General features: G+C 45.7%; 1 protein-coding gene across 1 annotated transcript in view; it reads left to right on the top strand.

Moving 5' to 3' along the window:
* The first annotated feature begins 5,550 nt into the window (after positions 1–5,550).
* FAM124A (family with sequence similarity 124 member A) overlaps positions 5,551–25,897 on the top strand; it is a 102,245-nt gene continuing 81,898 nt past the window's right edge. The window contains exons 1-2 of the mRNA XM_081215067.1: positions 5,551–5,709; positions 14,015–14,046. Coding sequence (XP_081071193.1) covers positions 5,645–5,709; positions 14,015–14,046 — 97 coding nt within the window. The 5' untranslated portion in view covers positions 5,551–5,644. The remainder of the gene's footprint in view (positions 5,710–14,014; positions 14,047–25,897) is intronic.

Genomic DNA, 25,897 nt, shown 5'->3' with positions numbered 1-25,897 from the left:
GGGTTTCCCCGTATTTGTAAATTTCCACAGCACTTTTCCAGAGGTCTTTCACGTTCCCATCTCATTTTTCGCCCACCACCTGACGGTTGGAGGGGTAACCATGGGCACGGTGTGGGATGTCTGGCCTTGGACTCCAGATCTACCCGGTAAACTGCAGGCTGAGAGTTCTTGCGGACGCTCCAAGGCAAGACCACTATCTTTGTTCTCCCCTATCCAAGCGGAGTCACTTATATTTTAATAAGATTATTTTCCAACTCAGCCGTTTATCTTTAGTTTCATGTATCCCTTTGCCATCTGGTCCCCTTATGCTTGCCTGTAAGGCTAGTGGCTTTCTTTGTCTAAGTAGACTTGTCAATAGTTTATAATTTTTCTTGTCATGATCACAATATTTATTTTTCACATCAGACAAACTCTTCTGGAGACTTGGAAGAAAGAGATTTCTTTTTCATGTCTCTCTTTAACCTGAATATTTTATTTCTGGGTTACTTCCCCAACCAGGGGTCAAACCCACACCCCCTGCAGCGAAGGCCTGGAGTCTTAAACACTGGACCACCAGGGAAGTCCCAGAAATGTATTTCTTAAAATAAAGAATTAAATAAAATGGAATGAACAAAACTTCTCAAACTCTACTGGATACCCTAAATTAGTGTATTAGATCAGGCTGGTCTTACAACAAATGGTCCAGAAGATTTAGACTCATGCAGTGAAGTGGCCTAACTTCCCTCTAACTTGAAACTCAAACCCAAGCAAATCCCATGCCCAGAAGATTTTTATTTTTATCTGTTTTCAATCTCTAGCCTTTAAATTTCTTATCTTTTTAAAATTTTTTTTTCTGGCTTATTTTAATGCAAATCCCAGTCATCTGGGATTGTTTTATTTGTGATTGTTTTATTTGTGAACATTTCAATTTTTAACTCAAACATACAAGATTTTTTAAAATGGTAAATGGTAAATTTCTTATCTTAAAGCTACTTACCTTCAATTGTTTAAAACCTTTGGCGTCGTCCCAATTACTTTTGGCCTTCTTGATTACTAATCTATCTCTTTCACTGGCAAAATCAAAGCTCTTTACCATCAGATTATTTTGAGTTTTTCCTCCAATAATGGTGTCAGGTACCTGGTAGGGCTTCCTCTAAGGAAGCTCAGCTTGGTGGGAGGGCCGGCCTTGCCCGTGGGGTCTGGAACAACATAAATTGCCCTCTCCTTACCTCAAAAGTTCCATGAGGCCAGCCACTGCCTCTGACTTGTTCCCCAATGTGTCCCTGACACCCAGCCAATGCCTGGCACACAATGAGTGCTTAACAAATAAATAGACGGATGGTCTTGTTTTCTAATACACACACACCCCCGCCGCCATGCTACAACATCCACAGAGGCTGAAACAGTATTCTAGGTGAAATACAACACGAGAGTGTGTTCAGATCTGTCTGAGAAAAAGTGATAAAAAAAAAATCAGTGACATCTTGTAATCATATGCTTCGCGGTTTCTAGAGGGCTTCACATTTCCTCTGCGATTTATGCCAAGAACCCCATTTTAAGGACAATGGAAGCCCCACAGGTTCGTGTGAGGGTTAAAGAGATTGTGCACATAAGGCCCCTACCACAATGCCTGACTTGTAGTGAGAGCTTCTAAAATAGGTTATGATCTACCCTGTTTCTCCAGTGACCTGGTCAGAAATCAGCTTTCACTTTTCCTGGCCTGTTACACCCTACCTCAGTGTTCCTCCCATCTCACGTTGATGGGAAGTCTTTCAGGAGGAGGGCAGGGCGTTCTAAGCAGACCAGTGACACTCCTCTGCCCTCATCTTACAGCGGGGAGGGGGAGGGCATTGCATCCCCCATTGATCATTAAAGTGATCAACGTTAAATAGCTGGAAGTAGAGCCCAGGAACCATGTAAAGGTTATGGGCAAAATACCCTATTGCGATCGCTACAAGGCCTTTGTGCTGATTACCCGCTGACAGCTCTTTGACCAAAAAAATAACAAAGTGAGGCTCCTAAGACCCAAAAACTTAAGCGGGGGCCCATGCATAGCTGGATACGGGTGCTCAGAGGGACAGTGAAGACTGTTCAAAATTTTTCTCTTCCCGATAGTAAATGCATCGCTGAGTCACCATCTGAGGCTGTGCCAATAATAAATAACACTTGTGTCCCCTGCAGTTGAGGGGACCTGAATCAATGTATCATTTGAGATACGGTCCAGGTTTTTGTCTGGTCTGACCTTTCTCTGGATATTTGAGAAAGACTGAAATAATTTAAGCAGCATCTCATTTTCTAAGGGCCATGCTAATTTCACTGTTTCTTCTCTGCTCTTTTTCTTAGTGTTGCCTTCCTGAGGGTGTAACTGGCCCACCTATAGCCTTCCTGGCAGATGACAAGGACTCCATCCACATTAAATGGGTCACCCGGCTCCCCGACTCACTCACTGGGTGGCCTGGGGCAAGGCCCTTGAACTCACTGGGGTTTAGTTTCCTCGACTGTAAAGTGGAAAAATAAACCCATTTCACAGACCTTTGTGCAGGATTAAATGAGGTGACAAATATGAATTGTCCCTACACAGAATAGACAAAAGTAGGTTCCCTCGTGGCTGTAAGGATAACAAGGTAGCAGAATGTTCATTGGACTTCCCTATTTGGCCACTTTTATCACTCCCTTTAATCTGGTCTCATGGACACTGTATTTGTCCTTCTACTTTTCAAATAGGCTATAATGATCTATTGATTTCGGGGAGATGTTACATGTACATAGAACTGCCTATCATCTTTGCCATTTTGTGTCCTTCTGGTCCCCCAGCTTTCCTTCCCTCCTTCTCTAATCAAGTGCTCAGTGCCCTGTCCTGCCACACACTTGCTGGTCTCCGCACTGGGAAAGCTCTCTTCACTAACCCCCTCCACGCTGGGGCTGCTTCCCTTTCATTCACTCAACACATATTTATTGCTCGAAGGACTATTCCAGGTGCTGGGAATACAGCAGTGAACAAAACAGAGTCCCTGCTCTCCTGGAGCTGGCATTCCATGGATAGGACTGGGGAAGAAAGAACAGGTAATTAGTCAACAAACCTAGCATATGTTACGTGCTGGCAGAGTTATAAGAAAGAGCGGAGCAGGGTAAGGGATGCTGTGATGTAGGGTTAGTTGGGAAGGGCTCTCTGATGAGGGGCCACTTGAACAGACTCCTGAAAGACATGTGGTAGGAGCCCTGCAGAAAACTGGGAGAAATTATTCCAGGGAGAAGAAACGGCAAGTGCAAAGGCCCTGAGGCAGAAGAGGGCTAAATATGCCTTCCCAAGAGAGCGTTCCCTGACATTCCAACTTGAATTACATTCTCTCTCAGGGCACACTGTTGTTTTCTTCATAGCATTCATCTCCACTGATGTTTTACATATATATATATATATATATATATATTTTTTTTTTTTTTGGCGGTACGCGGGCCTCTCACTGTTGTGGCCTCTCCCGTTTTGGAGCACAGGCTCCAGACGCGCAGGCTCAGCGGCCATGGCGGATCTTCCCTGACCAGGGCACGAACCTGTGTCCCCTGCATAGGCAGACTCTCAACCACTGCGCCACCAGGGAAGCCCTGTTTTATATATATTTTAATATATACTTGTTTAATAAGTCTCCCTCTCCTGATTATAAGCTCAGTGAGGGCAGGCCTCATATCTGTTGCTGTTTTCCCTTATTTGTATATCCAGAATTCAAACTCCTGTATGGTATTTAGTTATCAACTGCATGGATAAATTTAAGATGGTCATTAATGACATTGTGCTTTAAATCTCTCACAACATTCCTTTTGCCTCATCTGAGAATTTTCTTTTAGGAGTTGGTACATGGGGTGGGAGACGGGGGGAGTCTCCTTTGAACTGGCATGCTCCTTTCTTTCAGCTAATGAGCACAAATTGAGTATAATATATCCATTTCTGTTTTGTGTGCAAGGAATTTTATGCTCAGTAAGGACAATTCAGTTAAGATTTGGGGTTGGCATATTTACCTGTGTTTTTTCTTGATGATGAGATTGCATGTCTATTCTTTTGTTTAGTTGGATTTCTTTTATGTAATTTAGTTAAGATAAGAATCAAAAGGAGTGACATTTAGGTAAGTAGGAAGAAAGAACAGAAGGGAGGGGAGAGGGAGAGAGGGAGGGGAGAGGGAGAGAGGAAAGACAATGGATTCCCCTTCAGTGATACCACTTGTCGCTGCTTTGCAAATCGAGACTGGGAATGTAGCTAGCTCATGCTTTAAAAGTAGTGATAGCTGCCTGGTACTAGTGCTTAGCATGTATCAGGACCAATGCTACGTATTTTTATGTATGATCTCATTAAATTCACAACAGGCTATAGGGTAGATATCAATAGTCCCATCTTACAGATAAGTAAATAAAGGCTCAAAGAGGTTAAATAACTTGCTTTAAAACAGAAGAAAGAAGAAATGAGTGCCTTCCAATGGCTTGGACAGGGCTGTCAGAATTAAATCCAAATTGTTTTGATCCTCCCTGTCCCCAAGTTCCATCCAGCCTCACCCTACTAAGAGGAAGGGAGGCTCTCCAATAGTGATCATTAACTCACCCCAGGTGCTGAGTGGGGCACTTTACAAACATCCATTATCCCCTTACAACAACAACCCCTGAACGCAGGTGCCTGCAATGGTCTTTAAGTTATTTTTAAAGGCTTTTTTTTTTTTTTTTTAACTAGCAAAAGAATGCATGACACCAATTGTAAACTGGCACGTTGGTGGTGGGAAGCCACTCAGACCTGTGCTAAGAAAGGTGATAATGAATTCAGTGTTGGCAATTCTGAGGGAACTGTACGAAAACACCTAGATGTTCTAAGTGGTCCAGAAGTAGAACTGATTCCTCCTTGCTTTCACCGTGTGGCCGGGGGTTTCTCGGTGGGACTCGCGACGCTGGGGCTGAGGAACCTCCGGGCAATCCCTAGGATTCTGAATTCCGGGACTGTGGGCCCAGGGGAGAGGGACAGCTCACTCACACATCACACGCGGTCACAAAGCACAGACGGGAACACGCGGTCAGCAGACACCCAGAAGCGTGCACCTACAAATACATACCTACCCCCAGCAAACCACAAAGACAAGTGCGCACGACCACACAGACCTCGCCCACTCATGCATTCACACCACTCATAGGCGCGCAACACGCGGGCTCACGCGATGTCGCGCACAGACTCACAGCCGGAGCACACACCCTCTTGCGCGTGCACCTACCCTCGCGCACATGCACACACTTTCTTGCACGCGCACATACTCTGCACACATCCCCCCGCGCGCGCTCACACCGCGTGCACACGCCCTCTTGCGTACGCACATACCCTGGCTCACGTGCACACCCCCGCGCGCACACGCGCTCCGTGCACTCACCCTCTTGCGCGCGCACACGCTCGCAAGGCCAAGCGGCGAGGGGCGGGGCGGGGCGGGGCGGGGCGGGAGCAGCCCCAGGGGCCTGGCTGGGCGCGGCCAGGAGAGGGCGCGGCGTGGGGTGGCTCCTGAGTTGTTTGCCGGAGCCCGGGCCGTGAGACGCTCAGAGGGAGCCCAGCCAGCTCGGGCTGGTCCGGGCTGCGCTGGGCGGCCCGGAGGGAGCGCGTCCCGGGTCACGCCGGCGCCCGGGAGCGGAGCGCGGCGGGGAAGGCGCCATGGACCCCAAGGCGGGTAGCGGCGAGGAAGATGACTGCGTGGACTCGGGCGCAGAGACCGGAGGGTGAGCGGCGTGGGCCGGGCCGGGCGGTGGGCGGGGGCCACTCTCCGAGTTGCGCGGCGGCTCCTCCCGGCCCGGGACCTTCCTGGACCCCGCGCCGGAGTCGCTTCGGCGGGACGCGGCTGCGGGGACTGCTTCTCCTGCCGGGTCCCCTGGGGAAACCGGAGGGGCTGTGGCGAGCCCGCTGTCTGCTGGGCCGGCCCTGAGGGCAGAGCGGCGGGGTCCGTGGCTGCCCCGGTCAGGGCGGGCCCCACCCTGGAGGGCAGAAAAGTGGAAGGACTCAAGGTTCAGAGTAACCCCACGCAGCCCACACCACCCCAGACCCTCTTGCCCTCCGTCATCTCGGAGCTGATGCGGAGTGCCGGGCATAGGCAGTGTCCCCCTGTATCACCGTTAGAGAGACAAGGGATGCTCTTGCACTTGTTTCCACCTTCCGCGAGGACTTTCTTATTGTAGCTCCGGAACCCCCTGGAGTCCAGGATGGGGGTCTGGGGATGGGGAGAAAAGGTAAAGAGGGTAGGACACGTGAGACCTAAAAGTCTTTCAGAAGTCTTCTAAGGGGATGGCGTTTTTCATTTTATGGCTTTATTGTGCTTGCTAAGACGCCCCCCCCCAACTCCTCCACTGCCCCGCCGAACTTCCTCACTTCTGAGCGCACCTGTCCCAGCTGGAGCCGCTTGCCTTGGGCACAGGTGGGATGAAGACGGTGCTATGATCTAGGCTTGCTTATTTTTAAAAATGTCCTCTTCTCTTCGGCGTACTCAAACAATTAGTCCAAACCTTTGGAGACTAATTAACCCTCTCGGAACAGCACTGTTTTCCTGAGTGGGACAAAAGGCTGAATGTCTTTTAGGAAACGAACGTCATTGTAAAGGCTTCCGCCCAGCCCCTGTCTCTAGAGGACTTCCCGGTGCAGAGTCAGAGCTACCTCCAGGATGCGGGTACCGACCCAGAAGGAAAGGGTGCTTTTGCCTATCTGCAGTAACCCAGGGGGAGGGCTGGAGCTGCCCAGAACACAGAAAGCCTCATTCCAGGAAGGCTGGGGAGATTTAGACATAGATCTAAGGATTTGGCAACGCTGTGAGGACAGGAAGAGAGTCCAGGCCCAAAATGGACCTAGGGTCACACCTGACCGGGAGAAAGGCTCCCTAGGCAGCCCCCCCGCCCCCCCCGCCCCCCCCCCCCGCCTGCCCAACCCCGCCCTTCCTTACAGCCTCTATCCACTGGAGCCGAAATCCGGGACTTTACTGCCCCAAAACATTTACCCTGCAATGGGCTTTCCCTGTTACCGCACTTGTGATCATTGATGGTTCGCTACAGAGCCCTGTTACACTCCAGTGTTGTAACCTGATTCCAAATACTGAACTCCTGTGCTTTCTCCCACGCATTGTATGTGGGGCATTTATCAACTTTAATTGAAGATCCTTGGCTCCCCCCCAACCCCCGCCCCAGTTAGCTGAACATGAGTAGAAGAAACAAAACAAAAGTAATCAGGTCATTTTCAGCTGGGTTAAATAAAGCACCGGCTGGTCCATTGGTTTTCAATTTGCAGAGCTCACCTGAAACAGATCTTTTATGCCAGGGCTCTCTCGGAGAAATGGAGAGAAAGCCCTGACCCAGGAGTGTCATCACCCCAGGATCCCAGCAAACAGCATGACAGCTGTCAGGGCTCCTGGGAGGGGCTTGCTGAGCACGCTGACACCTCTCTGTCTCTGTCATAAGTGTGTAAGTTAACGGGACAGAATTGTTTGAAGAATTCTTATTGCCTCAGTAGCATTCTTAAGCTAAAGGTAAAGTGGCATGCATTTAAATGAAATAGTTTCAGTGAATGCTTATTAGTCTTGTATTTGCTGCATATTCATATATCCCTTAAAGTTGAGGTTACTTATTAAAAAACTGTTCACAGTTTCCCTGCTTTTCCAGAGCTTGCCGCCTCTTACCCTCTCCAGCTTTCATACAGCTACCTGTAGAGACTGTGTAGAAAGCATGAGGAAAGCTTGCTCTGTATGTGCTTGTTATCATTATTTTAAAAAACGCAAATCGGATCGTGTCTCTCTGCCTTGCAAACTTTTAGTGGTTCTGTCATCTATAAAGCACAAAGAGTTTAGCATGGCCTACAAGCCCCAGTGTTAATGGGGTCCCCACCCCTCTCCCTCTGGCCTTGTCACTTGGCAGGCTCGTCCCTGCATCCTGCATATAACCACATCAGCTGGGTTTTTTCCAATTCCTCACCCGTGTCAAGCTGCCCTCTTTGCCCCAGGCCCTTCTCCACCTGGCACGCCTATCCGCCAGGTGAAACTCTATTCTTCTTTCAAGAGTCAGCTCAAGTGACACATCCACTCAGACAGGGAGCCTTAATTTGGGGTGCATGAATTGCTTTAAGTTGCATGCAAAATGATGGGCTTTGTGAAGTTTTATAAGACACTGTTTTTCATCAGATTCTCAGAGTAGCCTGTGATCCCCTCCAAACTACGTTTGGGCAGGGTATAAGTTTCATTTGCATCATGCTGCGTTTGAAGTATTGGGAGACAGCCAAGTAAAGATGATGAGTCAGCAGTCAAGTAATCTACCTAGAGAGGAGGTCAGACAGGAGGACTGCAGTTGGGAACTGTCAGCCTAAAAATGGCAGTTGAAGCCCTAGGAGTGGATTCAATCAACTAAAGTTCATAGCAGACACGAGCCTGGCATTTACTATGTGCCAGGTACCATTCTAAGACTTACATATTTCATTAATTCATTTAATCCTTCAACAAATCTGGGAAGCAGGTACTATTTAAGACCAGCCTTGAAAAACTACAGCATTTAAATATCAGGTAAAGGAGAATGAGCTGATAAAGGAGCCTGAGAAAAACTAGTCATGGAATGAAAAAAGGAAGAAGGTGATATCCCAGAAGCCAAGGGAAGAAAGGAAAGAGATCAGCTGTGCTATTGAGAAACAAATCAGGATGAGGAAGTCACCTCCCTTCTTTTTAAAGGGAGATGATGAAAAGAAGGCAGAGTAGTGGAGGAGAAGCCCGGGTCAGCTGAGGAAGAGGAGGTGGCTGGAGCCCTTTGTCTGGGAAAGGGAGGGGTGAGGAGAGACAGTAGCTGGAGGGGAGAGTGGGATGAGGGAAGGATTTCTCAAACGTAGGCATGAATTGGGCAATAAATGCTCAGAGAAAGGATTCTGTAAATGGGCAATGATAACTACGTAGGAGAAAAACGGATATCTGTAATGTCAGCTTTCTGAAAATGTGCAGGTAGATGGACTTCAGGTCATGTGGACAGTTTGGCTTTGGAAAGAGGAGGGACATCCCTGTTGCAGCCAGTGGGAGAGAAGGGAAGCTGGGTTTCCATTCAGTGCAAATGCAGCCCCCCCGTCCCCCAGGAGAATGGAGACTTGACCCTGTTGTTCCAGGCGATGGTGAGTGAGAAGCCAGTCAAGATTAGTGATTACATACGAAGGTACCCGTCTACCTTGCCATTGATTTTCCTGCAGCAGTGTTCACCCACCTGGGGGCAGGCAGAGAGAGACAGTGGGTAGTTGAGATCATCACGGTTTGGGGGAGAGGGACTGTTGCTAGGCTGGGGTGAACAGAACATAGGAGCAAGGGAAATGTGCGGCTGTTGCTTGAGCTGATGGCTGATCCTTTCAGCAGCATATCAAGTGCTTCCAAGAACCTTCGTGGATTCCGCTGCCAGTAGACAGACTGTGCTGATCCCTTTGAATGTTACAGTCCAAAGAGCCAGCCTGCTGGGGTTCAAATTCTGGCTTCTCCACCTAGGAATTTTGGACCCTTGAGCCAGTTACTTAACCTCTCTCTGCCCTCAGCTTTCTCCTTTGTAGGATGGGGATGACAATAGTAGTACTCACCTCATAGGGTGGCTGTGAGGATTAAATGGGTCCATACACTTAAAGCCCAGAGAACAGTGCCTGGCATAAGTAAACCCTCAGTACATTATTATTTCTTATGAAACACACTCCAAATGGTAAGCTTAGAGTTTTATATAAATAAAAATGTACATCTCCAGGTGCACTCAAGACCATATGTTCTTTGTACTCATCACAGCAGAGGCTCTGATGCTTTTAAATGCCTTAAGCAACTTGATTACTGTTCAGAACATCTGAAAGAGTACAGCACAGACCTCAATCTGATAATTATTTTTATTTTGAAGATGAGGAAATGGAGGTTTCAGAGGGTGCATGACTCGTTAGTGGCCTAGATTGCAGCTTGGGTCTCCAGCACACCTCCTGCCTAGTGAAGTTGCCTTTCAAAGAGCTATTTGGTCTGTAATTCATTCTTGTTTTCTGCTCAGACATTTTCTTTTGCTTGAAATGCCACCTTTGCTCTCCGACACCCCCAGCAATACAGGCTCAGACTAAAAGCAAACTAGCATTCTTCTGTGGCGATTGATGTCATTTTGAAACTCCCACGTTCCAGATCCACTTGAAAACAAGGCTTGTGCTTCTGTGTACTTTCTGTTAGAAAAAACTGGCAAGTTGGCTATTGACCATGGTCAACTGTCTTAAGAAACAGAGTCTCTTAACAGAGGGACAGGCAGTGTTTTGTAAACCCAAACAAAAGGCTAAGATGAATGTTTTCCAATGGGTGTTGCATAGTGCTGTCTCCCAGATTTGGCCTCTAAGCCAGTCTTTCACATATAGCCATAGCTTGTGGATTATTTTCATTCAGAAGTTTGACCTGGCATTAATGGATCTCCACGTCTGTGGCAGCTGTCACTGAGCTTCTGAAAACATAGGGTCATACCATGTTCTTTGTCTTTGGGTGAACTCCAACTGATGTGTCACTGTGATTTCAGTGATAAACAATTCACAGGTCTAGAGTTTATAAACAGGTGGATAGAAAGGAATAGGTAGCATCCATTTTTCAAGGGGACAGGCTTAAAGAATTTTAGGTGGGAAATCTTGCATAGAAGACAAGATGATCTATTAGGTACTGTATTATCTTTGCGTTCAAGGTGGAGCTAGATAGCTCTACATTACCATGGCATCTAATTCAATGGACTGGGAGTTAACAGGTGAGGTCCATGGTGTGATGAGCTGATGTTTTACAGAAATGCCAAGGTCAATTCTTATCCCAAGATTTCCCTGGAAAAGAGAATTTAGGAAGGTTTCCATTTTATATAAATATAAAAATTGGCAAGTAGGCTGCTGACGGTGGTAAACTGTCTTGAGTGCAGACCCCTTTATATTTAACCCCTATACGTTTAATTATAATTAAAGTACAGTCAAGGGACCACATCTTACTTTCTGTTCATTATTGGCACAGATACTAAATAAATGTAATGTTTGAAAATGTGTTTACTATATGTGTCAGGCATGTGAATATATATAATCCTTGTATTATTCTGCTCATCTGTATCATGTGTCCACAAACTTTTCATCCTAAAATTTGTGGATTCACCTTGCATGTTTCATTCTGGCAAAGCTGAATGTCTTATTCAGAGCCAGCTGGATAAATTCTTAGGATGTGAGACCAATAAACAAAATTCCCAAGACAGGTACCCTACAGCTTGCTTCCTCCTACCTAAAAAAGCTGGGAGTACACACCCCTCCAGAGAACCGTAGTCAGTATCTGAAATTGTTTGAACCTATTTATGCATAGTTTTTTCAAGCTTTACAGCTTGTCTTTCACCAGCCATATTTCTAGGAAATAACCTTTTGGGGTTATTTGGAATTTATTTTAAAAACTATAAAAGTCTTCATACCTTGACTCAGCCCCCATTCCCCATCATGATAATTTTTCCAAGGAAATTAAATATCAAGCTGTATTTATAAATTTCTCATCACCATGTGCTTTGCAAAAGTGAACAATCGGGAACAATCATATAGTCAACAAAAGGGAAATGGTTGACTAAATTATAGTACATCACCTTGTCTAAAATTATAGTTACAGAAACCATGTAGCAGCATTTTATGATGGAGTTTAGTGAAAAGAGCAGTTTAAAATTGTATCTCCATCGTTACGGCAACTGGGTACAAATTATGTCACCAGGACCAGAGGCTGGAGGGTAATGTGAAGTTTTAGGTGACTTTTCTTTCTGTTTGATTTCTGTTTTGATGGTGGACAGCGGTGGAAGTTGGGGTGATGGATGAGACTACAGAGCTGGGCAGAGGCCATCAGTCATTGAAAGAGGGGTGCACTGTTGTGCACTGTCGAGCTTGAACTTCATCCAGAGAGGGACATGATCAGATTTGTGCCTTGCAAAGATTGACTGCTGTATGAGGAAGGAATTGGAGCAGGGCGAGAGTGACAGAAGACCGACCATTTGGCAGGCCTGACCTGGGCGGTGCCTTTTATCATGAGAAATATGGAGAGATTCATGACAGGGGCATTCGTTATGCCAGCACCTGCCCTAAAATACCCCCGTTGCACTTTAAGATTCTTGGAATATGTTTCAAATGTAAATTTCATTCTACATAGGTATCCATCTGTATGCAGATCTTTAAAATGTATGCATATGCGAAACCCATATGCTTCAAGAGTATTTGGAAGATCCTAGCTGAAAATACTGACAGAATTTTAAAAATAAAATAAATACGATTGCACATTCTTACTGAATGTTTTATTGGAATTTTCATGCAATTTCTTTGAAGCCTGGCCATCTTAAGATGATCATATTGTAATGGAATTGTTTTGCTGTTGCATCTCCCACAGTGGATGTTGGTTGAGTATTCATTGTATGTATGTATGTACAGTTACATTTCTAAGTATTGTCTGAAAGTTTATTTATGTCCTGCCTGGTTCCAGAAAGAATTTAATGCACCAACACTGGGGTTACAGATCCTGCATTTCAGAATGTTCTTGATCCCTGACTCTCCTCTCTCATTTTCTCTCCCTCCCTCTCCTCTCCCTTTTCCCTTAGCCAGCATGTCTCCAGGCTCTATCCAATCCATTCTCCCTTCTAACTCCTTCCTTACCACCGCTCTACCTGCCTAGTTCAAGCCTCACCTCCTGGTCTCCTTACAGATACTATCACTTTAGTTTCCTAATCAATGATATAAAAAATTGGATGAGATCTCAGTGGATGCAGTTGGTAGTATATAAAGGGATATGCAAATGTTAGTAGTTGTTATTCTTCCCAGTTTTGAAATTCAGTGACTCTGTGACAACTAAGGTATTTCATTTGAAAAGAGAAAATCACATGCTGTTTTTCTTCCTTTTTGTTCCTCTACCCATAAGTCAGTGCATCATTTTGTGTGGGAGATGTAGGTTGTTTGAATTAGTGAGAGGCATGCTTTTTATGACTTTTTAAAAGTTCTGTATATATCTTTTTAATGTGGTAAGAAACTCAATGGAGTAAAAATTGGATGATTCAAGAAAGGCAGCATGAGACTAAGTAAATAAAAGGAGTGTATATCTATAAAATTAAACATAATTAAACACTTTATTCGCATAACTATGTCCCCTAACTACCACCTTGGTAGAATAAACTCCTCCATGCCTGAGAGCTTAATTTCCTACCAAGAATGACTTGGGGACACTGTGGGGAGAAAACCAATAGCTTCTATACCATGTACGTTGCCAGAGAGGGACGGTCTAAGAACCACACAAGTAGGGCAGAAGCTTAGCAGAGATTAAGCAGACAAGTTCTTGGCCACATTCCCATTCTCACAGAGGCCGAATGCCAGCAGCTGATTTTTCAGCATACAAACTGATGGGTTATTTCACCCTGGCCCTAACCCTGCCTTTTCCCTTTCCAGATCATAGCCCACATCCTGTTACTCAGATATCTAGCAGGATTTCTTCCTAGATGGAACTGAAATCAACCATCATTGTGCTTGTGTGTTACCTGATGGTCAGCCAGGCCTTGAATGTGGAAGCCCTCCCAGCCAGGGTTCCTTCTCACCAGGGTCCGCCTCGCCTCTGCTTACATCAGCAAAGAAACATTTCCCTGAGGGGTGGTGCTGACATTTCAAGGGTTTAACCTTTTGTGGGCGTCATGAACCCCTTTGAGAGTCTACTGAAAACTTTGAGCGTTCTCTCCGGGAAAATAAGCTTCCATTCAAAAATTTGCCAGTAAATTTAGATGGTTCGGGACCCATCTGGTCTCCCATCTGGGAGACTCACAGAGCCCATATGAAGGACCCCGGATTTCTAGAATGCCTTTAAAGTTGTGCTTTTCAAATCCAGACATAACTTGATTCTGCAAAGAACAGTCCGCAGCATGAGAGTTTTTAATTTGTGGCATTTCTTTACCATTTAAATGCTACTTACCACTGACTGTTAAAAATTCTACTTTGAAGAGATCACTTGGACAGAAAAATAATGTCTAATCCTACTAATACTAAGCTTTTGTGTTTCAGGTCTGACTACAGCCACATGTCCTCCACCAGCAGTAAGTATGGCTTAAATGTCCTTCAGCTTTGTCTTCAGAGTCCCCCTGGGGGTCAGTCCCATCTCTGTATGTAGAGAAGGCCATCCATGTAACCCTTGCTTTAATAGAAAGAATCTCCGAAGGTATCCTGGCCAAAGGAAGTGATACAGGATTCTCTGGGGAGTGGAGAAAAGTGGAGGCTTTTCCTGGAGAATGTGATTGTACCTTGATTTGAGGGCTAGACGTGCCACTACTTTCCCTGTGGAAATTCAGCCTGGAGGAACTAGCCCAGGCTTTATTAACCTGCATGCTTGGAAAATACCTTATGTGATGAAGCTGAGGTAACTCATTCATTCAACAAACATGTATCAAATACCTGCTGTCCGTGGGCTCACAGCTCAGAGTGCATTCATTGGATCATGAGGTGGCCCCAGTTCCTCTGTTGGGCAGATTTCCTCCTGTGTATTTCTGTACCTGCAGGCAGATACCATAGATGATAATTATATATGGTAAAAAAAAAAAAAAAAAGTATGTTTATAAACATACTCTGAGCATAGAAAAACATGCTTATATTGAATATTAAATTACAAGTAAATCTATGGGAAATTAGGTGTTATATCTAGGAACAGTTTACAATGATGAAGATCACTACAGAGCCATTCAGACTGATTAAACACTTATTTTAAAATAACAAAAAAAAATTTCTTACAATAACAGCCCTGATGTTTTGAGTCGGTAAACACTGAATGGTTTTGGCCTATCTCACTATCCTGATAAGCTCTCAATTCTAAACAGTTCCCAAATGGAAAGACACTTAATTGGATTATTCGATTTATTGATGTTATGGCTTAGTTTTTCCTTTGCAATGAGAGACGGTGTGGAAAGCTGTATATCTGGGATGGTTATTTAGTGTCAAATTATATTTAGTTAGTATAACTGCAGCGAGCAATTTCTGATCATTTCAGCCAACTGGAGACCCAGCATTGCCCCTAAGTTATTAAGAACCATTAGTAATAATGAGAATAATGCTCCAGTGATTTCATCTCTCTCTCTCTCTCTCTCTCTCCCCCCCTCTCCCTCTCCCACCCTCCCTCCCTCCCTCCCTCCCTCCCTCCCTCTCCCTCTCCCTCTCCCTCTCCCTCTCCCTCTCCCTCTCCCTCTCCCTCTCCCTCTCCCTCTCCCCCTCTCCCCCTCTCCCCCTCTCTCCCCCTCTCCCCCTCTCCCTCTCCCTCCCTCTCCCTCTCTCTGTCTCCCTCTCCCTCTCCCTCTCTCTCTCCCTCTCCCTCTCTCTCTCTCCCCCTCTCTCTCTCTCCCTTCCTCCCTCCCTCTCTCTCTCTCTCTCCCCCCCTCTCCCCCTCTCCCCCTCTCCCCCTCTCCCCCTCTCCCCCTCTCCCCCTCTCCCCCTCTCCCCCTCTCTCCCTCTCTCCCTCTCTCCCTCTCTCCCTCTCTCCCTCTCTCCCTCTCTCCCTCTCTCCCTCTCTCCCTCTCTCCCTCTCTCCCTCTCTCCCTCTCTCCCTCTCTCCCTCCCCTGCCATTTTCAGTTTTGCCCAGAGGCTACATTGCTTTAAGAATGATTTTTATAAAATACTTGCCCAAAGCCTTTGCTCAATTTGTAGCTCCCAAAGCAGTCCTCTGGGTCACAATAAAGCGCCTCTCTTGTCAGCGAAATGGGTAATTTGGTTTGGGATGTTTTCCTCTCCATTATTTTAATTGCGATCTGAGTTGGAATTTCTCTTAGTACAACTGGGATCAATAGCCTTTTATTGCTGTTCCTTTTCTCTTTCAATTTTTGGCGAGTGCTGCGTCATTCTTCAGTGTTGGGGCCTCTTGGTGAGTGAGGGTGTATATGCGTTTCAAATTTAAGTTAGGAAATGTATTTGACTATGAATAATAGAGGAAAAAATGACTTAAGTAAGGGTTTGTTTTCCTCTAATGGAAAAAAAAAAAAAAAAGTCCAGAGGAGGCAGTGTGGGTGTGCTACACAGTCCTCAGATTTTGGCTTCCATCCTCAGGGTTGCCTCAAAGTTACAGAATGGCTGCCTCTGCCACAACCATCACATCCTTGTTCTGGGCAGGCAGAAGAGGTGAGGGGAGGATACTGCTGGGCCTCTGACTGTCTTTGCTCTCTGTGTTGCCTGAACTGCCTTTCCTTCCAGCCAGAAGCATCAATCCTGGCCGCACCCATACACGGGAGAAGGCCCCTTATGCATTCAGTTAAAGGTAACAGAGTGGACCCTTTCTGAAAAGAAAAAAAGAATATTAAATCTAGAGTCTTAAATCTATCCTTTAACACATAGGTTCAACAGTGCTGCAATAATGAAAAGTATTTTCCAAGTAGATGTTAAAAATAGCATTTCCCCACAAGCTAGATAATCCCTCAGAGGACTCAGTAGAAAGAAGTTTACTATTTCTCCTGAATGGTGCAGTTCCAGGGTCACTCTCCCTGGCACAGCCAGCTTGGTGCCAGCACCTTCTGTGTGACCACGGGCCCTGAGGGCTGACCAGTCGGTCCCAGTTCCCACATTTTGGTCCTGGAAGCAGCTCCGGCGCCTCATTGTCATTGTCCTGCTATCTGTCAGCTTCTCGCCACTGAATGGCTTGTTTCTGAATGATTCCTGACTCCTGATTGGGATTTGAGCATTGGTTACCATTTACTTTTAGGAAATGGAATTTCTGTGTGTGCAAGTGGTTCTTCCTGCACATTCACCTGATGCCCCTTTACCTGTCTGTTCCTGAGTTCACAGAGGCCTGAGTGCTTCCTTGGGGAGAGCTGGGGTGAGACTCTGTCTGTCCACAGTTGGCTTCTGTCGTTACCGGGATTGTCAGCAGAGCTTCCTGCAAGAACACCAGTCTATTTAGTTGCCGGTTTTCTTCTTGGAATGCAGGGGCTGCTTCTTCACACTGCCTGCCCCTGATGGCAGAAGAAGAAAGGTCATCCCTAAGACAAAGTACCAGAGCAGTGGTGTGGGGTTCAGGTGTCCTAGGCCCCAGTCCTGGTTCCACCGTACATTCGGTGTAGGCTCTCGGGCAAGTCATTTACCCTCTGTGAGCCTCAGTTTCCCCCTCTTTGGGATGAGGAAGCTGGGCTGAATGACCTCTAAGGACCTCTCCAGGAGCTCTGGGATGCTCAGATGTGACTGTCTTAGAAACTCCTCTAAAAAGAGAGGAGGAGGGAGGGAGGAAAGTAGTGAAGCATCAAGGACACTGTATCTTTTTCCTTGGTCCCAGAATAAGAGTCCAGAGGATGGGCGTCCTCTCTGGTGGCCCGTAGCATTAACCCTGAAGTGAGGGCTGTTCAGAATCAATTTGAGCCTCTGTATTGTGAGCTGCCCATAAGTCGGTGGCGGTAGAGACCTTGTGGGGAGGGGCAGCTGCTGCTTTTTATCCCCCCTCCCCTCAAATAAGTGGAAGGGGGGCCGCCATGAGATCATTGGGCTTCCTGCTTCTCCTCGACCTCTTGGGGTAAAGAATCGCATTTCTGTTGACTGTGTCCCGTGTCACTTTCAATTCAGGGGAGTGGCTGAGGGGGGCTTCTTTAATGGATGTTTTGGTTTTATGTGGATGATTTTTTTCTAATTGCGACTTGTCCATTTGTATTTTTTAGATTGATAGAAAGAAAGGCTTTTTCTTTGTGTTTTCTGCAAAACTAAACCCACTCTTAGCACTCAGGAGATCTCAGTAAAGCCTAATACTTCCTTAGGAAGCTGAATTTAATTTATACTCTCAGAATTTTAGGTTGTTTTTTTCCAGCAACCTGGTTAGAAGATCATCAAGCCACTGTGTACAATTCGCATTCTTAAGCGATTTAAATAGAAAGGGGGAATTTTATAAACAGAATAAAAGAAAAACAATAATTATGCTGGGGGAAAAACATCAACTGTGCTACATAATGCTAATGAAATTCTCATGTGTGATTGAATATTTCCTTTCAAACAAAGATCGTAATGATACTTGGAGAATTCCTCCTAGAAGATGCTGGGAGCTGAAAAAATGATATTTTCAGGACAGTATACCATTTCTTGTGGGTCTCTAGCCCCAGGATAATGCCAGTAGGGGGCAGTCAAAGAATTAACTAGTTCTCTCTGAGACTCTTTTCCCAAAGCCTCTTCTCTAGTTGCTCTCCTAATTGTGCCCTAAGACTGTTCCTTCTTGAACCTCAAGTAGGTGGTTAGCTCTTCACCTGGCCCTTATAAACTGCCAGTGACGGCAGCACTGCCTTGCAGTTTTGTGCCCTTTCAGGCTTTTCAGAGCACACATGATAAAAGGTCAGTTGGAATGATAGAGAGGGATCTTGGCAATGCCCTGAGGAATTCTCTGTGCCTGAAATTCTGGAGAAATGGCCACGAGCAGTGTGTTCTCCTCATTGGAGCCCAGGAGCATGTAGCAAGCTGTAGAAAAAAGGCACATGTCATGGGTGGGCGGGAGTAACTGAATCTGTCTTCACCTCCCTCCTCCAGGCCTCAGATTCCTGCCCTACTATTTCTTCCCTAACTTTCTTTTCCTGACTTCCAGTGACTCAGGGAACTTCCCTGTTTCCTGCCTACACTCTCCCTGCTGGCCCCGAGCTCCTACCGGCTATTGGTCCCATGGACTTCTGTCCCTTAAGCCTTCCTGGGGCTGCCATGTCTATGACCTGCCCTTGAGGGCAGCCTTACAGAGGTCCAGCTGGTGCGGGGGGCCTCTGGACACACACTGGTGTCCAGGAAAAAGGGTCAGGTGGATTGTAGGTGTTTTTTTTGTTTTTTTTTTTTTGCGGTACGTGGGCCTCTCACTGTTGTGGCCTCTCCCGTTGCGGAGCACAGGCTCCAGACATGCAGGCTCAGCGGCCATGGCTCACGGGCCCAGCCGCTCCGCGGCATGTGGGATCTTCCCGGACCGGGGCACGAACCCGTGTCCCCTGCATCGGCAGGCGGACTCTCAACCACTGCACCACAAGGGAAGCCCCAGGTGTTTTTTAAATAGGAAAATTGGGGTGTTTCGGTTAATTGCACGGCACTGTAGCTGGTCTAGAGCCACCATGGGGCTTGTCAAGTCTGCCTTGCTGCTCTGACAGGGTGACATACCATCCCGTCCCGAGGTTGCCTTTTCTCACGTGCGCATCTTTCTAAATGCTGTCTTTTCCCTTTCATTTCTCAGTGGTGTCATCATTTCCTTGCTGTTGCAGGATACCGAAGCATCATACGTTTTGATTTTGTCTCTGGCCACATCTGTGGGTCCCATCAGCGTGCAGGGAAAGATAAGATCATTGTGATTTAATTAATAAACAGTGTAAGGAGCTTTCAAAGCAGCAACACCTTGAAAAGATACGATTGCGCACTGTCGAACTCATCAGTGACGGGGGACATTTGAACATATATGATCTGTGTCTCCGTATCCAAGAGCTCGATTCAGACTTGGGATATGAAATTTTCGTTATGTTCTTTCTGTTTTTGTTAGAGGAGACGATAACTTATTGACAGAATTTGCTCATTTTAGAGCCAGTTTTTATCACATACATCCAAAAAAGGAAGATCAGTATCTTGGAAGCGGTGGTGCGAGCCAATTTCACTCTGATCCATTTGTAAATGCCATAGTTTTCATTTTTTTCTTCTGTGTACAATACTTTTCTCCATTATGATTTTCAGAACACATAGCTTTCAGAATCTTATTCCACAAGATCTAGGCAGAACTCAAATCTATTCATTAATCCTTATGAAGAACAATTTCAGCCAATGAAGCGGCTTAATTCTGTGATCAGTATGGAGTTGGCAATATGCACAGTTTGCCAAAAGACTAAAAAATCCACCTATTCCATCCCCAGCTTCACACTCCTATTGCAGTCAAAGCACCAAAAGAAAAGTCACCGATTTTCTCTAATTTAGAATATCGCCTTTCAGACAAAGTTAGTTATAGATGGTAATACAATCATCAGAGACCAACCTGCCAGGTATTTTAAGTATCTCAGTTCACGTCCATCACTACTTTCATTGATTTTCTACTTCCTCTGATTCCAAAGGGCTTACTCATATTAGTGACACTGTTTGATTGACTTACTAATATACAGTGTCAATAGTAGTAATACCTGTTGTAAACCCAACAGTTGACATAAAACAAATCAAGGCATCGGGAACATGTGTACATATTTTCAATGGAGGACAGTCAGGGTTTTGTGTGCCAGGAGGTCTTGAATGTGCAGCTTCCAGCCATTGAACCCCAGACGAGAACTACCCTCATTTTTATTCTGGTTGAGACCCTATTCTGTCCCAACAGTCAGGTTCACGTGCAGAGCTGTTCTCATGGAGGTTCAGAGTGAGCTGCTGCACAGCTGGAATGACTCCACAGCCCTAGACGGGCTCTCCGTGAGTGGCCTTGTGCTGGACGATTGTATCACTGATGACTGCAGAGACCAATCGGAAACCATTAAGATGTTGTGCACGCAGGACAGATCAATCTGATTTTCTTGCCTGGTCTGTCCTGCTTTGTGGCTCTGCCTTCCAAAGTGACTGTGAGATTAAAGCTTTTACTCACAAGTACCTATCGCGTTCCCTAGCATGGGGCATCTGGGCCACTGACAGCTCCAGCTCCTGTAGCCATGTGGGAAAGAGCCCTGAAGGCTTCCTCTGTCCTCCTGGGAGTGCCCTGGCCTCACTCCAGTTAGGAACTGGCTCTCCTGCCTACGGAGAAGGGCCTGGTGCTTGTGGCTCTTCCATGCCCCCAGGCATTGAGGCTTTCTGGGACAACCGTGGCTTCATGTTTGAGACACTTCTTATGTTCCTGGACCTTTCTCTTAAGGCTGGAGCCATTTAACATGTAGCTTGTAGGTAACACTAATAAAAAAGGCCACAGTCCTGGAAGCATCGTTTTTGGCAGGTATGGATCTTGCAGCCACTCAGGTGGAGGCTTAGCAGAAGCTGAGAGCCCCAGAACGCCAGCTGGTGCAGGTTGGGGTATTTGCTCCTTCCACATTTTGTCAGCTGCCCAGACAGGGTATTCTTGGCCTGGCAGCGCACATAAAATCACCAAACTGGAAAACTTGCTACTCAGAGTGTGGTCCACAGACCCCAGCATCACCCTGAAACTTGTTAGAAATGCAGAATCCCAGGCCCCACCCTGACTTCCTGAGTCATGTGAGTTGTTCGTACGGAAATTTTTTTTTTTTTTTTTTTTTTTTCTTTTTGCGGTATGTGGGCCTCTCACTGCTGTGGCCTCTCCCGTTGCGGAGCACAGGCTCCGGACGCGCAGGCCCAGCGGCCATGGCTCACGGGCCCAGCCGCTCCGCGGCATATGGGATCCTCCCAGACCGGGGCACGAACCCGTATCCCCTGCATCGGCAGGCGGACTCTCAACCACTGCGCCACCAGGGAGGCCCCCGTACGGAAATTTTATAGAGCACTGATCTAGCCCGTCTCCCCAGTAAATAAGATTGCCCTTAAATCATCCACGACTGACGGGATTTATCCAAGTTTCTTACTTTCAGAGGCTAATTGTTAATGGTATAATCTGTAGGTTCTAGGATTTGTTTAACGTCTAGATAAAATTATTCACTTAATATTTAAGTTATTTTATTGATAATTTAAAAGAAAATTGTGTTCCTCCTCTAAGAGTAGTTTATTTTAAAACATGAGACTTGTTCTTTATAAGGCAAGCTAGAGGTATTTGTTTGTTTGGGGTTTTTTTTGAGAAGCAGGTGGCAGCCTTATCTACATGATCATGAAATTAGCAAACGACACCTGAGATGAATGAAACTACTGGAGGTGAAAGAGTGGGTGCACTTAGAAAGTTATTTGATGGTATGGGGCCTATATATTCAGAGTCCTCTAAGTGGGAACCTGGAAAACTAGACAATATTACTATTTGACAGTTGATAAGAAAAAAGCAATAACCAAAGATACTCATCAGGAAATCAAAGGCTGAGGACAATATCCCATAGGGACAACTCCTCTGATGCTCTGTTACACAAACATCCATTTCTGAAAAACTGATTGTGTAGTCCTTCCGGCTTCAAAGATGAGTTTTAATTCTGTGATTTCAATTACATATAGGGTATCAATTTCTAGCCAGGATATGAAAGAAAAATGGAGTCAGGCTTCTCATGATCACATTTTCCCTGAGAGGCTGAAGTGACACTTCAGGGACATCTGTCCTAGCAGGGTTGTCAGGACCCCTATCCCACGAGAGGGAACAAAAGTGAGTAGCTGCTACTACGCATTCTCCTGACATGCCAGGTGCTTTTCCCAGTTTTAAAATAATTATATCCAAATAATACATAGTCCTTGTAGAAAAATCAGAAAATACAGATTAGCAAGAAGAAGAAAACTCAGAATGCAGCCATCCAGAAACAAGTTGTAATTTGGTGTCTGCCTTTATAGATTTTTTTCTGAGCATCTATGTTTCTATACATGTGTATATTATTACCAAAAATTATATTGGATAGTTTTATAGTCTAATTTTCTCACTAAGCATATTGTGAAGTTCTTTATATACCAGTAAACTTATTCTATAATAGTTTGACTATCTCTACAGGATTCCATTATATTTCTTTCTGCACCATACTTTATTCACCAGTGCCCTATTGTTGGTCCTATAGGTTCTATTCACTTTTTCACTATTATAATCAGCATTTTATACTATATCTTTGTGCATGTCCTTCATTATTTCCTTAGTATAAATTCCTACGAGTGGAATTGCCAAGGTTAAAAAGCATACTTACTTTTTACAGCTTATGATCCCTATTGCCAGGTCATTCTCCAAAGGTACCATTTCCCTCTCCCACTGGCATGAATGAGAGTGCCAGCGTCTTATAAAAATTGGGATTTTTATAAACAAAAACTGTATGGATGGATACACACACAGTAACAATGGGCAGAAGTGCTCTGAAGAGCAGATTGTAAACAGGGAGACTCTCAGCTTCTGGAGACCCACAGGCTGCAGTCTGTTCTGTGGCTCTCATTAAAAGTATAGTATCAATTACATGCCCGCTCCAACCTCAGGCAGCAAAAACAGTACCTCCAAACCATCCGTGCACTGCACAGGCTTCATGGAAAGTATTTCGCTTCCAGTAGACAATTTCTATCTTTATTCAACATCAGTATTGTTGCTATTAACCTTTGAGGGGAAGACAAGTTGGCAGTATTCAGGGAAGGTTGTGCAAAAAGCCAGGTCATATCCACTAAACGTTAACAGTATTCAGAATTGACTAGGCAAGCGAAGAGGATCCCATCAGCCCTCCCTCCTTTCTTCTTTGTAAACCTTCTCTCCTTCATCCTCATTCGCTAAACTTTTAAATTTTGTACAACACACTGGTTAGGGAAGGGAAGGAACATTCCATCTGCTCCCACTTCCCCTTTTATTTTTATCTCACCCTGACATCTTCTGACATTATTATTGGTACCAAAAGGTACTGATGCTGAGCTGTGCAACCAGGGCCTGGAAGGAAGACTTATCTTTCCTTCTTTGTAACAAGAATAGTTGTGAGAAGTCTTTCCTTTGTCTATTGCGGGGAGAACTGGACTTCCTCTGTGAGTCCATCCTTAATATTTCATTGCCTCAGGCTTGAGCATAGGCTAAAGTGTGGGGGTCACAGACAGTCTAGACTCAGAAGTTGGAGGTCTTGCTATGAGCTGGCATGTTTAGAGGCTCACCATCAGTTGGATTATAACACTTTGTGCTGTCTCTTGAGAACTCTATAAGAACCTCCTGTTTCAGTGAGTATGAATTTTCACAGTCGCCTGCTCAGATATAAAAGTGGAACTGTTGTATTTCTCTGTAATCGAGCTGAACTTAGCTCTTGAGCCACCACCCTCACCCCCTGGCACGTGAAGGTACAGGTCTGCTCTGGAGCACCCACCCCTGCAGGGCTCAGCCCAGGAGTTCAGTACATGACCCTCAGAAACCTAGCATCCAGGCTTTGGCCAGGTCTCTTCCAGTCTTCTTCCTCCCACCAGAAGCCCAAACCGGACATCTGCTGAGGCGGAAAAGCCGCCCCTGCAGCATCACACGTTCTTCTGCAGTCCAATTCACGGGGTAAACGCCCCGCCCTAGGTTTTTAGCCTTTCTCAGCTCAGAAAGCCTCTTCTGTCTCCGAAACCTCAGTCCTTGCGATAGAGGAGAGCCTTGCCCTTCCAGACGGTTTCCTCTGCTGTGATCTGAAAACAAGTCTAAATTCAGGAACTTGATGAATCGTGGGTCCATCTGCCCCCACCTGCCCTGAAGCAATGATGAACAGCCCAGACTCTGCAGGTGGAGGGCCGCAGGCGATAAGAAAATTGTGGGAGAAGGAAACTTCAGCTATTAGCTCTGAAATTCATCCCCTACACCATTCAGAACCTACCATCTCCCATTTTGTGTTTTTCTTATATTTCTCACGTGTGAGCATCTTGCTTTCTCAGTTAGGTTGTGATCTCTGGAAGGGACCCTGTCTCCTCCTGCTTTGCAGTCCTTGGGGCCATTAGCAGGAGTAAGCACTTCAGAGCTACAGGCAGCCCCAAATTGGGAGCTGGGAGATGTTTGTTCTCTTCTAGACCTGCCGTTGACTAACGGGTCGACTTAGTCAAGTCGTCTGACCTCATCTGTAGCATGAGGGGCTGGACTAAATGCCTCCCCCATCTTTAATTTTCTAGTCATGCCCAGGAAGCTTGTTCTTCAAACGGGATGTAAGGTACATATTTTTCTGAGGAAGCTTGGAAATAAGGACCAGGGATACATCAGTATCCTATTCAAGTTAGCAAAGCATTTGAATATTTCACTGAATTTTAGGCCAAAAAAAAAAAAAGAGTCCACAGCCTGCATTTCCCACATTGCTAGTTTGATCATGAACAAAAGCAGTGCCATATTTTATCACTGATTTTTCAATGCCCATCCATGATATATATATATATATATATATATATTTTTTTTTTTTTTTTTTTTTTTTTTTTTGCGGTACGCGGGCCTCTCACCGTTGTGGCCTCTCCCATTGCGGAGCACAGGCTCCGGATGCGCAGGCTCAGCGGCCATGGCTCACGGGCCCAGCCGCTCCGCGGCATGTGGGATCTTCCCAGACCGGGGCACAAACCCGTGTCCCCTGCATCGGCAGGCGGACCCCCAACCACTGCGCCACCAGGGAAGCCCCATGATATATTTTATAAGCATGTCCATAGTGTTTTTTCCTGGAACACTTGTAATGCTAATCATGGTTCATCTCATTTCTGAACATCCTGCCAGACAAATCCCTTTATAAAATAAATCTTAGTTACTGTCCTTGTGAGGATTCGTCCCGCTAGCTCTAGTGTACGGCTGAGCAGTCTTGATGAACACATCCTTGGGATAGGTTTGGTTCACACCCTGCTCTTTTGTCTGTTTGGCTTTGATGGATGCACCTGACTTCTTAACACAAGATGAATGTTCTGATCCTGTCGTTTGCAAGCCCTGCTGCCCCATCTCCAAATCTACAAAATGTCAGTGAGGTCCTGGCGCTCTCAGGCTGACTGTGGCGCCAATGGAGATGGCGAGATACAGTGTGGTTTAGAAAGGATGGCAGTTACTGAGGTGAAGAACGGATTCTGTGTAAAATACTAGAGTCTCTTTTTTTAATTTATGTTTTATTGAAATGTAGTTGATTTACAATGGCCAGTAGACACATGGAAAGACGCTCAACATCACTAATCATTAGAGAAATGCAAATGAAAAACTATCATGAGATACCACCTCACAGTGGTCAGAATGGCCATCATCAAAAAGTCTACAAACAATAAATGCTGGAGAGGGTGTGGAGAAAAGGGAACCCCCTTGCACTGTTGGTGGGAATGTAAGTTGGTGCAGCCACTATGGAGAACAGTGTGGAGGTTCCTTAAAAAACTAAAAGCAGAACTACCATATGACCCAGCAATCCCACGACTGGGCATTTACCCAGACA

The sequence above is a fragment of the Mesoplodon bidens genome, assembly GCF_964165515.1.
Source record: "Mesoplodon bidens genome assembly, chromosome: 17".
NCBI lineage: Eukaryota > Metazoa > Chordata > Mammalia > Artiodactyla > Ziphiidae > Mesoplodon > Mesoplodon bidens.
Note: the sequence above shows the minus strand (reverse complement) of the source record. Positions and strands in the feature narration are given on the sequence as shown.